The following is a 14,552-nucleotide window of genomic DNA, read 5'->3' as shown; positions in this document are numbered from 1 at the left end:
GCCTTGGAAGTTCTGGGAGTTGACCCAGATGGGTGAAGTCCACCGATCTTAAAATTGTCAAGGTTGAGAAATCCTGCCCTAATGTCAGCCCTTAGAGGCAGGCCAGGTCAAAACACAGGCTGGATTCCGGGAATGCTGCATTATTGTTCTAGGGCCATTAATGAATCTTGAAAACATCTTCATATCTTCACTGTATACTCTTATACTCTTAGGGGACAAGAAGGTCAAGGAGGGATGGTTCTGAGTCTCGCAGCTGAGTAACCACTTTACCTATCCCACCTGCTCTCAAGGTTGGATCCTCTGCACTTAGGTGGACTTTTTGGTGGTGTTCTTAAAATGACTCATAATGGAATGCCTGGGCTGTTTTTGCTTTAGTCATTTAAGAAGCAGACGATTGGACTGAGCCAATAAAAGTTTGCATCTGGATTTGACTTTGTAAATCAGCAGATGGTATGGGGAAAAAAACAGTTGTAGAGGTTAAGGCACTAGTCTACAAACCGGGAGACTGTGACTTCTAGTTCTGCCTTGGACGAGATGGGTAACCCTGAGCCAGTCCTTTTCTCTTGGCTCTAGGAAGCAGACAATAGCAAACCACTTCTGAAATCTAGCCAAGAAAACTGGCAGGAATAAAAATAACACATAATAATAAAGAGTCAATTGAATTTTTTTTTTTTTTTTAATTTGATTTATATGCCGCCCTTCTCCAAAGACTCAGGGCGGCTTACAATGTGCTCAGCAATAGCCTTCATCCTTTTTGTATATATTTATACAAAGTCAGCTTATTGCCCCCACAACTGGGTCCTCATTTCACCTACCTTAGAAAGGATGGAAGGCTGAGTCAACCTTGAGCCTTGGCGAGATTCGAACCCTGCAGTAATTGCAGGCAGCTGGTCTTAATAAGCTTAATAACAGGGTGCCTTAAACCCCTGTACTACCAAGGCTCTTGAAATACTGTTTAAGGCACCAGACTTCAAACCAGGAGATTGTGAGTTCTAGTTGCAAAATGTTAGTCACAAAACCAGTCGGGTGACTTCTTTTAGAACCGGCTGCAATTGTTGTGAATTGCTTGCAACAGACATCCTTATGCTGCAAAGATGACATTTGTTTTTTTCTTTTTCTTTTTTCTTTTGATAGGTTGCAAATGCACATGCTGAATGGGGCTCTTCTTGCTCTCCTGTTTCCTGTGGTTAACACCCGCCTGGTGAGTTAATCTCAGCTTGCTATTGGAAAGGAACGGAGTTCATGCCCGGGTGATGGGTTTAATTTTGATGAAGTGATTCCTTGCATGTGACCCAGCAGTGTGTCTCCATCAGACCTTCCTTCCTTCCTTCCTTCCTTCCTTCCTTCCTTCCTTCCTTCCTTCCTTCCTTTCTTTCTTTCTTATGAGTCCAGGTAAAAGTGCATATCCAGCAAAAAAGTTGTACACATGTGACGATTACACGAATTGGCAGCCCACATTATCACAGGATCTTTGACCGTACAGAGCACTAAAGAGCTGTCAGTGCAAATAGCTCCTTTTTCCAGTAAAGACTTTTCTGTATGCATCAAATATTGGCTTATGTTTCCAGGGCTATCTGAGGTGCTTCAGAGGAGTTTATTTATTTATTACTTACCATTTATTTTTGAATGCACAGCTTGGTGTACTTTTTTTTTGCTAATGTGGGATGTTGCTTTTTTAATTGGCTTTTATCTTTTGTGTGAAGTAATAAAACAATTGCAAGAATGTTCTCACAAAATTCTTTACAAGGTCTTTCTCTGGATATCCTGATTGTAGGAGAAGGAGGGGCAGAACCTGGGGACGGAGTTAAAAGAGGAATCAGCCTAGAATCCTTATGTAATCATGGTTTGTTAAAGAAGCCACAATTGGCCACAATTCCCTTGAGTGGATCTAGAAATCAAGGCTGTGAATCATAGTTGGTTGAGCTGGCACAGTATGCTAAGTTGAAAATCATAAAGTCATGAGTAAGGATAGCATGTGAGTGTGTTGCATTCTGTTTATGCATGTCTGTTGCTGCTTTCTATAACTGAAGGTGTATTATTTATTTATTGAGTATAAATGTTTAAAAAGCACACCACAATTGCATTCTTGATGAACAAATATGAAACTATTTGTTTACAAATTCAAACTAACAAATTAGCCTCCCCAAAAAGTGTAGGAATCCCTGGGCAACAACATAGAGTTGGCTAATTCTTCCGCAACGATCTCCTGGTTTAAAACACAACACTGTGACTGACCTAATAGCTGTAACCCCTGGCTGCTTGGTTGTAACTTGTAATTAATTCTAATACTTCTCCCTTAAGCTGCTGACTCTGATTTTAGTCATAGTAAAACTTTATTATGGGTCATTGAACCTGATTCCATTCATTGCCCCATCACTCACCCACATACCCAATGGGACAATACAGAGAAGATTAGCCACTGCTTTGATTTTAGAAAATGTGATACGTCCCTTCTGCATTAATTGTTTTGGGAGATGATGAGCATTATTGTGTCAAAGTTGAGGTGCGCTCATTAAAATGCGGAGTTTTCTGCTTCATTGCAGAGCAATACATCAAGTTGGTCTATTATCACAATAATTAAAGTGGTGTGACAATCGGGCCCCGGATGCAAGAATGCCTATTCAAAACAAAGTGTGCTATTGTTGTCACCAGTTGATCCTTATCACTGTGTTGATCTGATTTATCTCTGGTCCCACCAGAGCGATCCTATGGTTGGGTATCTCAGTCAGCTTGTTTGTTTGGGTTTTTTTGCTTTCTTACTCAAGCCTTCATACAACGTAATAGAATAACAGTTGGAAGGTCTTCTAATCCAACTCCCTGCTCAAGCAAGAGACCGTATACATTTCAGACAAAATGGCTTTCCACTCTCTTCTTAAAAACCTCCAGTGATGAAGCATCCACAGCTTCGGAAGACAAGCCGTTCCACTGACTGACTGTTGTAACGGTCATTAGACTTTAATGATGGTGTGGAATGGACAAAACCCAGGAGTTGTGTGGCTAAGTGGTGTGGTCTCATGATGTCTCACTTTACGACTGCATTGCTTAACAAGGGAAATTCCAGTCCCAATTACCATCATTAAGTGACGGCTACCTGTTTTGGGATGACTGCCTCCCAAACTATGCCTCACCTGCAGGACTCCAGCTGGAAAGAAGTCTGCTTTCTCTGCTTTGGAATCTGCTTGGATGATATTCCGCCTTTGCACCAACCACAAGAAGAAACACATTCCAGAGCCAAGAACGTGGCATGTGGCAGTCCTGCCTTGCAAAGACTCGCCAGGGTAATTTAGCTGCTTAATCTCCCCAAATCTCCTCAAATAAAATACAAGCTGGATCAGCCCCTGTGCCTTTCTTCCTAATCCCACTTTTCCTGTGGAATGGCTTTAATTAGAGCCAAAATCCTCTCTGGTTAGGGAAGCCAGTGTTTTACACACTTAAGAAAGTCCATTCAGAAACTTCTTGCATAGACAAGAGCAAACCTGTCTGTATAACCAGTCAGGTTTAATACAGGTAGTCCTCGACTTAAAGCAGTTTGTTTGATGACCGTTCAAAGTTACAACAGCGCTGAAAAATGTGACTTATGGCCATTTTTGACACTCACGACCTTTGTAGCATCCCCAAGGTCACGTGATCAAAATTCAGACACTTGGCAACTGGCTCATATTTATGACCGTTGCTGTGTCCCAAGGTCATGTGATCCCCTTTTGTGACCTTCTGACAAGCAGAGTCCATGGGGAAAACAGATTCACTTAACAACCAGATTACTAATTTACCAACTGCAGCGATTCACTTAACTGTGGCAAGAAAGGTCATAAAATGGGGCAAAACTCACTTAACAAACATCTCCCTTAACAATAGAAATTTTGGGCTCAATTGTTGTAAGTCGAGGCCTACCTGTATATTTTTATTTTGGCTGTTTCTATTTAAAAAGCTTCGACAGAAGGAGATATACAAAGTGTTGCTTGAATGAAATATTAGCAACATTTGGCTTCTACAGTCTGACCTCCGACATTTCCATTTCAACCAACAGCAAATTCTCTTGGCTCTTGGACATCTGAGCCTGCCTAGCAGATGAGAAGGGACAAATTGATTAGTTTCTTTTCTCCTTTTTTCAATTGTTTGATTCGTATTTTTGTTAATGTTTGCCCAAACGTTGTTCCTACCACTCTCTGCCCCCCCCTCCACACAAAGGTGTACCTGTGAGCAAATTTTTGTAAAGCAATACATTAATACTTTATCACCAATTTGTCATACCCACTTTCCTGTAGGCAGGTACACAATTTTTTCTATGTACTTCAATTGAAATGCAATTTTGTTTTGCAAAATGGGAAGAAGTGTTACTTTGGAACAGTGAATTGAGCTGTACTTTGCATCTTGAGATCAACAAACAAAATTAAACGAATCGGTCTGTTAATTCTAAAGAAAGGAGGGTTATAAGCAGAGATGTCATAGTCAAATTCTATATCAATTTAGTAATATCCAATTTAACAATAATAAGCTAACCCTGCCTATTAAGGATGGGATGAAGTCTCTCTGTGTATGTGTGTAGGTGAGAGAGAGGGAGAAGGCAAGATGTGAAAACTACACAAATGCCCTGTTCTTTTATACAGGTAGTCCTCAACCACAATTGAGCCCAAAATTTTTGTTCTTAAACAGAGTTGTTAAGTGAGTTTTGCCCCATTTTACAACTTTTCGTGCCATAGCTGTTAAGTGAATCACTGCAGTTCTTAAGTTAGTAACATGTTTGTTAAGTGAAACTGGCTTCCCCATTGACTTTGCTTGTCAGAAGGTCGCAAAAGGGACACGACCCCGGGATATGGCAACCGTCATAAATATGAGTCAGTTGCCAATTGTCTGAATTTTGATCAAGTGATCATGAGGATGCTGCAATGGTTCCAAGTGTGAAAAACGGTCATAAGCCACTTTTTAACTTTGAATGGGCACTAAGCAAATTGTTGTAAGTCAAGGATGTGAGTTTGGTTAGGTGTAGTGCATTGTCTCATTCCCAAAAATGAAACCTAAGATCTACAAACTACACTGGATGGGTTTTCCAAATATTTAAGCCAAAGTATCATGAGGTTTAGTGTTTTGTATATACCCATTATAAAGTCCCACATTAAAGGGTAGAATCTCCAATTTGGATTAGTTCAACAACTGAATACTTGCTGAGGATGGAGAGCTGTTGCTGGGTTACTGGAGCAGACTTAGTGGAAGGTGACCAGCAACTGGCTGAATTCCCACCGAACCTTAAACTACAATTTAACAAATTGCAGTGGTTGTGTCTCCAACATACAAAGCCCAATCACATTGTTTGCTTTTTTCAATCTCCTACATTTCAAAGAATCGTAAGACTGGAAGGAACCTCAGAGGTCTTCTAGTCCAATCCCCTGCTCAAGGCAGGAGACTTATTGCATCCCAGACAAATGGCTCTCCAATCTTTTCCTGAAGGCCTGCAGTGGTGGAGACTCCACAACTCAGGGAGGCAAGCTATTCTGTCGATTAATTGGTCTTGATTTATTTAATTGATTGAATAATTGATTAATTTGGTCAATGAGATGCTATGTAGCAAATGGGGGATGTCTAGTCTAGTGAAAAGAAGAACCAACGGTGACATGATAGCAGTGTTGCCACAAAGAAGACTGGGTCAATCTATCTTTTCTAAACCACTTGAAGACAAAACAAGAACCAACGGATGGAAACTGAACAAAGAGAGAAGCAACTTAGAACTAAGGAGAAATTTCCTAGCAGTGAGTACAATTAACCAGTGGAACAGTTGCCTTCAAAAGTTGTGTCTGCTCCAACACTGGAGGCTTTTAACAAGAGCCTGGACGGCCATTTATCAAGAATGGTATAAGGTCTCCTGCTTGAGCAGGGAGGTGGATTAGAAGATCTCCAAGGTCCCTTCCAACTCTGTTATTCTATATTCTGTAGTTTAGCTTGCATCTCTAGAAATACAGGGAGAACTTCTGATGAGCTACGAGGATACCAAATATCAGAGACATTGATCATCCAGCATGTTATTTAAATGCTAGCTAAGGATCAGGTCAGGCTGGTGTTGCTGAGCTGAGCTGCCGGTAGCGTGCAAGCTTGTGTTCAGAATTTCTCTGAACTGTCCCACCCTGGTACGTACAGGAAAATGCTGACATCATCTTCCTGCTAAGAAGAGTCAACATTGTGAAATAAACTTCTTGGGCCAACAATCAGCAGCTGTCATTTCCACTCCTTTTAGTTTGACACAAACTGGGATTCCTATATGGTTGGGTAGTTATGGAGAGCTGATAAAATACAGGAATTGTTTGTGTTGTTTTTTAAAATCCCCCAAATGTATATAAAAGTACAGGAGTCCTTTCTTTTGACCAAGAATTCAGAATCGCATAATACTGCATTGGAGGAAACCCATTTGTTCAGCAAACACAACAATTCTTATGGGATTTTTCCGCAGCCTCTGAAGATTTAGAGCAGAGTTTTTCAAATGTGGCAATTTTTAAGATATGTGGACTTCAACTCCCAAAATGCTCAGCTGGCTGGGGAATTCTGGGAGTTGAAGTTGCCAACTTCAACACATCTTAAAGTTGCCAAGTTTGAAAAACACTGATTTAAACTCTTTGGAATGCAAAGCAGTGATCAGGGTTGGGTTTCTCAACCTGTCCTTTGTTTATATATTTTCTTGCTTACTTATTTGCTAGCTTTCTCTCCTGTCTTTCATTCACTCTCTCCAGGTGGGTTACATATTTCTCTGTGCAATTTTCCCATAGCAACCACCCTGGCAGGTCACATTAGGCTGAGGTGGGTAGGTGGGGATTGGTCTAAAGTCACACAACAAGTTTCCACAGTTAAAGATAGAGCTGGGCCTGAGTCCCACACAGATTCCCATGCCAAGATTCTCTAATATGGGACTGGATGGACTTCAAGATAAATAGCCTTTGATACTTTCCTTCTTTTTTAAATCTTGCACTGTTTATTTATCTGACTTGACTTTACGACCGGTTTTACAATGGTTGTTAACAACTAAGCTCCAAAATTCCATTGCCTCCTCTAGAGGCATACAATACAGATAGTCCTCAACTTATGACCACAGTTGAGCCCAAAATTTCTGTTGCTAAGTGAGACATTAAGTGAATTTTGCCCCATTTTACATTTTTCATGCCTTAGTTGTTAAGTGAATCACTGCAATTGTTAAATTAGTAATCCGGTTGTTCAGTGAATCTGGCTTCCCCATTGACTTTGCTTGAAATCAAGGCCACAAAAAGTGATCACGTGACCCCAGAATACTTCAGCTGTCATCAGTATGAATCAGTTGCCAAGCACCTGAATTTTGATCACGTAACCATAGGGATGCTGCAACGGTCGTAAATGTGAAAAACGGTCATGTCATTTTTTTCAGTGCCTTTGTAATTTGTATGGACACTAAATGAACTTTTGTAAGTCGAGGAGTACCTGTATTGAATAAAACTGACCTGAAATTGAATCGAAGGGAAAATTACTCTGAGCTGTGTGCACACCAGTCTGTATTTATAAATCTGTTCCTTCTTTTTTTTTTTTTTGCAGCTACCTTTTGAAATGGAAATTTATTACATTCAACATATCATGCTCTATGTTGTCCCGATCTACCTGCTACAGAAAGGAGGTATGTTGAGAGGGGGGGGGCTTTACTGATACTATTTAATGATATCCTGTCTTCCTAGCTAATCAGGACCTCCATCGCTATATTCTAGAGCAGTGGTTCTCAACCTGTGGGTCGGGACCCCTTTGGGGGTCGAACGGCCCTTTCACAGGGGTTGCCTAAGACCATCCAAAAACACATATTTTCAATGGTTTTAGGAATAATTTTATGGTTGGGGGTCACCACAACATGAGGAACTGTAGTAAAGGGTCGCAGCATTAGGAAGGTTGAGAGCCACTGCTCTAGAGGATCTCCTTCAGCCACTGAATGTTAATTTTGTTCCTCAATTCTTACCAAGGATGCTATATTTTTCAGTTCAGCAATCCAACAAAACTTCAGCAAAGCTTTTCACAGTTTAAAAACATAGAATCATAGTCCAACCTCAAGGCAGAAGCTTCATACCATCCAGACATAGGGCTATCCAATTTCTTCTTAAAAACCTCCAATGATGGAGCACCCACAAGTTCTGGAAGCAAGTCATTAATAGATTAATTGTCCTCACTGCCAGGAAATTTCTTCTTACTTTTAGGTTGGATCTCCTTTTAAACAAGTTTCTACTCATTATTTCTTGTCTGCCCTCTGGAGAAAGGGAAAATCATCAACAAATGAATTCCCCCTCCCCCCAAGAAATGGTAGATGTTTCCTTGTTTGTGAAAGGGCCCTACTGATTTTGCATAATGACTCCTTCATTTGTTGCCCAACCACTTCTTGGCCAGGAGAACAGGAGAGCTTTCAAACCTGTTTATGGAGACCTTTAGGTTCCTGCAACTCTCTGCTACCCTCTGCTGGTGGCCTGCAAACCCTGAACTCCACTTTCAGTTAATGTTTGTCGAAAGTGGGATAAAAATGTGAAATAGGGAGAAAAAATGAATGACAGCCTAGTTGCCTCCACTAACATTGCCTTGATGACCTTATTTGGGGAACATGTTGTGATTTAGGATTAACATGCATAACATGTTAATATAATATAATATATGTCCACATCACCTGAAGGCAGGACAACTAACAAAGAGAGATCCAACCTAGAACTAAGGAGCAGTATCCTACAGTGAGAACAATGAATCAGTGGAACGGCTTGCCTCCAGAAGTTGTGGGTGCTCCAACACTGGAGGTTTTTAAAAAGAGACTGAACAACCATTTGTTCAGAACGTCTATGGAGATGCTCAGTCATCCAGGTCATGGTTGTCCAGAAGGTGCTTTGTTCAAGTGGCAGCTGGACTTTCTGGTTTTTCTTTGAAGATGTTTTGCTTCTTCAGCTCTGCCTGGATGATGAGGAATGGAAGGATTTATACTCCTGTCTGCAAACCCTATGATTCTATTGTTCTATCTATGGGAAGGCTCTCAACAGTGGAGTGGTTCATAGTTCTCATAACTATCATGAGCAATATAAATCCTCAGCCATATAAGTTTTCTAAACAAACAAACAAACAAACAAACAAACAAACAAACAGGATCTTGGTGGCAAGATCCAAGAACTCAGACTCTGGATCGCGTCCACCTCCCATGGATTTCTTTGAGATCTGTTGAGTACCTGATATGGTAGGATGGTCTTTTGAAATTGTGATTCCCCCCCCCCCCATTATTTTACAAGCTTGAAATTTGCTATTAAGGTCTCAGCAAAGCTTAAATATAAACCATCAGTTACCAAACACATGTGACCCAATTCAGATTTCTGCTAAGCTGTGGCAAAGTTTCTCTAGTTTTGGTTTAGAAGAAGGAGTTAACCTCCGAAGATTGTGCTAACCATTTTTCTGCAGGTAACCCTCAATTTACAACCACAGTTGGGACCAGAATTTCCATTGCTAAATAAGGCAGTTGTTAAGCGAGTCTCACTCTATTTTGCAACATTTTTTTTGTTGTACACTGTTAAGCTAATGATTGCAGCTTTTAGTGAATCATGTGGATGTTAAATAAATTCGGTTTCCCTCATTGACTTTGCTTGTCAGAAGCCAACTGAGGGACAATATATGGTGATCATGTGACCCTGGGATGCTGCAACTTTTGTAAATGCATGCCTGTTTGCAAGTGCCCAAATTTTGATCACATGACTCTAGGGATGCTGCAGTGGTTGTAAGTGCAAGAACTGGTCATAAGTCACATTTTTCGATGTTGTTGCAATTTTTGTTGTTAAACAAATGGTTGCAAGTCGAAGGGCTAGCTGTAATGATTCCTGAGGAGCTCTGCAGAAGTTGAGTTAGGCTAGGAAGAAAACAGTGTAATTTCAGCTCTTCCCAACCGTCTCTCTTCCCTCCACTCTTCCTTTTTACCCATTTCCCAGATGAGCAGTTACTGGTCTCCATTCAGTGATTTTCCACTGTATGCAGAGAAGGAATTTCTGACTGGAGAGACATCAAAGAGGGAAGAGAAAGCATTTCTGAGCTGAAATTCAAAAGCTCAGAATGGGGGCCATTAACGCTTGGAAAAATAAGCATGTAGATTTCTTTTCCAGCTGCCTTGGTTGCCAGGAATTTGTCTGGGCTTTTTCCCTTGGCTTTACAATGTATTGTTTGAAAGCTCCTGCCTTCAAACCAGATGCTTCTGGAGCATGTCTAGAGGGGCTAAGCAAGCTTTCTACTTATTGTATTTTTCAGAGTATAAGATGCTCTGGACTATAGGACACACTTACCTTTTTTGGGGAGGCAAACAAGTTATACACTAGTGCATGGATATGGGAAATAATATGAAATTTTACCAGTTTGGAACTGTTTTAAGTTTTTTTTCTTTGAATAGATTGGTATTGTAATCAGAATCAGTAAGTTATTCAGCACGCAATTTGTTAGATGTAAAGCTTTTTTCCCCTTCTCTTTATTTTCCTTCAGGTAACATTTTAATTAAGTTAGTGAAATGCTTTTTAAATTCCAGCTAATTGTTGATTCTAGACAGAAATTTTACAACAAAAGGACACAAAGAAGAAAATAAGACCATAATACACTCACAATAACTCTGCCTCCGCCTCCTAGTTTGCCTTGTTGCAGCAAACAGCCTGCTTTAATTTCATTTTCATTTTTGGCACAAGAAAAAAAAATCTGCCTTCCAGCAATTTGCCTGCTTGCAGCAAGCAGTGGAGGCCTGCGTGGCAATAGGCTATGACAATCCCTGCAGCCTGAAACAGCTGAGGGTCGGGAGGCCAATCCAACCAACAAGCAACTGCTTGTGCTAATCAGGCTGTGCTGAAGCTGAAAAGGGCTGTTTTTGCTGTTTGTTGCTTTTATGACCTTTTTGCCACAGTTAAGCGAATTGCTGCAGTTAAGTGAATCATGAGGTTGTTAAGTGAATCAGGCTTCCCCAATTGACTTATCGGGAGCCAGCTAGGAAGGTTACAAATGGGGATTGTATGATCTGGGAAGTGCAACTGTCGTAAATACATGCCAGTTGCCAAGCGCTGGGGATGCTGCAGTCCCCATTGGGATTGTACGCATGAAAGTGTGAAAGTCATGTTTTTTCAGTGCCGCTGCAAACTTTGAACGGTCACTAAACAAGTGGTTGTAAGTTGAGGACTACCTCTAAAGGAAAATACTGCATCAGTTGAAATAATGGGGGAGGGTTACACAAATGTCTCAAATGACACTCCTGATTCTCATGATACAGGTAGTCCTTGACTTACAACAGTTCATTTAGTGACCATTCAAAGTTGCAACAGCACTGAAAAAAGTGACTTATGAATGTTTTTCACATGGCCCTTGCAGCATCCCTAATGGTCACATGATCAAAATTCAGGTGCTTGGCAACTGACTCAGATTTATGACGGTTTCAATATCCTGAGATCACCTTTTGCGACCTTCTGACAAGCAAAGACAGTGGGGAAGCCAGATTCCACTTAACAACTGTGTTACTGACTGGATAACTGCAGGGATTCACTTAACAATTTAGTTGTTAACAAAGTTGGAAACTGGGGCAAAACTCCCTTAACAATTGTCTCATTTAGCAACATAAATGTTGGGATTAGTTATGATCATAAGTGCAGGACCACCTGTAGTTGCAAATTTGAATGGTCACTAAATGAATGGTCATGAGTCGAGGACTAACCGTAGTCTGGCTGAATGAGTCTGTGTATTCCATTAACTTTCCTGCCTGCTCTGGCATTGACTTCTGTGGTCCTGGTTTGCTGAAATACAGGTAGTCCTTGAATTACAACAGTTCACTTAGTGACCAAAGATACAACGTCATTGAAAAAAGTGAGTTATGACCATTTTTTACACTTACGATTTTTGAAACATCCCATGGTCATGTGATTTACATTGGAATGTTGGATAACTGACTCACATTTATGGCGGTGCAGTGTCCCGGGGTCATGTGATCATCTTTTGCAACCTTCTGACAAGCAAAGTCAATGAGGAAGCCAGATTCACTTAACAACTGTGTTACTAATTTAACAACTTCCGTGAATCACTTAACAAATGCGGCAAGAAAAGTCGTAAAATGGGGCAAAACTCATTTAACAAATTTCTTACTTAGCAACATAAATTTTGGGCTCAATTGTGGTCATAAATTGAGGAGTACCTATAGTAAGGGATTTCAAGCCAGGAGCCAGCCATGGTCTTCTCAGTATCTTGAAACGTTTGCAGTTCTCTTCTTTGGTGTTCAGTCTGGTCTACAACAGAGATATTTCTACCAGCTTATGTTTTCTATTGCAATAATCTTGGATTTTCAGGGTGAAAATTGATAACTTCGTTAAAGAAAGAATGGTGCCCATCTTGAAATAGCAGAAAACATTTTTCTGTTTTTCTCTTTTTCTAAAAGGTGTCTACACTCCTGAGCCATCCAGGAATTTTTGGTGGGCCTTGCTCTCCACTGGGTTCATGTTTGTCTACCACTACATTTTTTTACAGATCTTGGGACTTGTAAGTCAATTTACTTATATGGATTGTATATCTCTCTTTGGCTTGTGTACGGGTGGGTTTAGTAAAAATATGCCAATGGAGCAGGTAAGTAAAGAAAAAGAAACAGAAGATGTAGCTTAGAGAAAAGAATTCTTGTTTTAAATGATTTACCATCTACCCAAGTAGATTAAACAGAGGAAACTGCAGTACATTAAAAAGCTTCAGAATTACATCTGTTTGAGGGTGTTGTTTGGGTGTAAACTGAGGTGCCAGAGAAGACAAAGAAGAACTGACACATTTCAGGTTCATAGTCACTATGGATAGTGAGACAGGTGACATATGGATTTAATAAATAAATAAATAAATATTTAAGGACTGGGAACATTACTACTTTTCTTAAAGTAGGGCAAATTATTGTAGGATAGTATAAAGACATTTTGTTTTGAAAGATAGTAAAAATCAATCTTTCTCCTGCTCTTCTAGATCACTGAAGTGAACTTGAACAACATACTGTGCCCGGCTATTTCTGATCCTTTCTATGGCCCTTGGTATAGAATCTGGGCATCGGGACACCAGTCCGTCATGACCATGTTCCATGGAAAACTCATAATTCTCCTTTTCTATAACACTGTCCCTTTCTTTAAGCTCGGTGTGGATGTACTACGATTTCCGGCTAAGAAAGTATCCTGAGACTCCATCCTGGTTCTTATTTCTTTGTTGAAGAGATGATCTAGAGAAGAACCATTGTATTTGGGGTTGGAGAAAAACACTGCCTATACTGTTTTTGATTTCTTTCTTCTATTATGACATCAGGTTTATCTTCCCACTATTCTGCTGAATCTTCATTCCCTGTAACTGGCAAGGATGGCGAAACCATGGGCTTATTTACAAAAAGCCACAAGTAGACTTAGAGTGCAACTTCTGATCTTGCCACCTTTGGAGTTTCAGATGTCCGTCATATCAAGGACTTTGGCTGATGGAAAGCACTATTCCGTTTGCTCATGACTTCAGTCAGTTTTCCTCCTGTGTGGCAGCTCTTAGGTTTTATCTTCAGCACAAAACCTCTTCTTGTCTCATGTAGACTTTGAGCATGAATAGTATTGGGTGCTTTTTCACTGTCAGTGTAGATGCAAAGATTCTTGCGTGGTTGAAATTGGTTAAACATATGGGAAACAATAACAATCTACTTGCCAAACACTGCCTTCTGAAACTCCTGAAAATTTAGGCTGAAGCCTGCTCAGATGCCATCATATCTGCTGGCACCTTCCAGATTGTTCTTCTAAATTAATTGGTGAAAAACAACTTAATTGCTGGATTAAGATTTAGGAGATAGATTTGTCTCAGTTAAAGGCACTGGCCAAGAAAATTTGCCAATTTGGAGTTGGACTCTTATGTCATAGCTATGTATACTTACATAAATGTATTACACATTGTACATACATGTATTCAATGTTATATCCACATATATATCAACTTCCCCCTACTAGGCCACTCCAGAAGAAAGCATAACCTTTCTTCATCCACAATTCACCATCTAGCAAGACTGTGCTAGATAAGAACCCTGCAGACCAACATATCTGGAGATCCTTGGGGAAAACAGCACACATTCAGGTTTGACTGAAGTAGCCAAGCTGCATTGGTGTAAATTGGGGAAAAGTAATCCTCAGAAGCAGAATCTCTAGCTTTCTGAGTTGTTGCTGTGATAGTTGTTCTGAATTAGATTTCTGCTACTCTTTTGTACCGTCCCGCCAGTGTCTCCAGTTGTATTGCCTTACAAGTCCCATGCTGGGCAGCCTTTGATATCTCAAGCAGAGAAAATTTGCCTTAAGGTCAACCTTATCTGCTCTTTCCACCTGAATGTGGGAAGTAATGGGATGGGGTGGGGTGGGTGCTCACCACGAAGTACTTCAAAAGATAGTATGAATATTTCATTCCAGTTGACCAAAACTTGAATCTCATTGCAGTTTGGCGTGATCAGAGAATTAATCTTCTACTTGAGGGCTTTATAAATCTTGGTGGTGGGTTTTATTTATTTTTATTTTTTTTTGCATTCGTAGCTGTTGAGACATTTT

At 40.3% G+C, this 14,552-nt stretch overlaps 1 protein-coding gene across 1 annotated transcript in view; it reads left to right on the top strand.

Annotated features, from left to right (window-relative positions):
* The window catches only part of TMEM164 (transmembrane protein 164), a 46,826-nt gene extending 33,438 nt beyond the window's left edge, over positions 1-13,388 (top strand). The window contains exons 3-6 of the mRNA XM_070952076.1: positions 1,135-1,201; positions 7,546-7,624; positions 12,401-12,501; positions 12,964-13,388. Coding sequence (XP_070808177.1) covers positions 1,135-1,201; positions 7,546-7,624; positions 12,401-12,501; positions 12,964-13,170 — 454 coding nt within the window. The 3' untranslated portion in view covers positions 13,171-13,388. The remainder of the gene's footprint in view (positions 1-1,134; positions 1,202-7,545; positions 7,625-12,400; positions 12,502-12,963) is intronic.
* The last annotated feature ends 1,164 nt before the right edge of the window (positions 13,389-14,552 follow it).

Source organism: Pituophis catenifer, unplaced genomic scaffold, assembly GCF_029215685.1.
Source record: "Pituophis catenifer annectens isolate HBS135680 unplaced genomic scaffold, rPitCat1.0.hap2 SCAF_11, whole genome shotgun sequence".
NCBI classification, from domain to species: domain Eukaryota; kingdom Metazoa; phylum Chordata; class Lepidosauria; order Squamata; family Colubridae; genus Pituophis; species Pituophis catenifer.
Note: the sequence above shows the minus strand (reverse complement) of the source record. Positions and strands in the feature narration are given on the sequence as shown.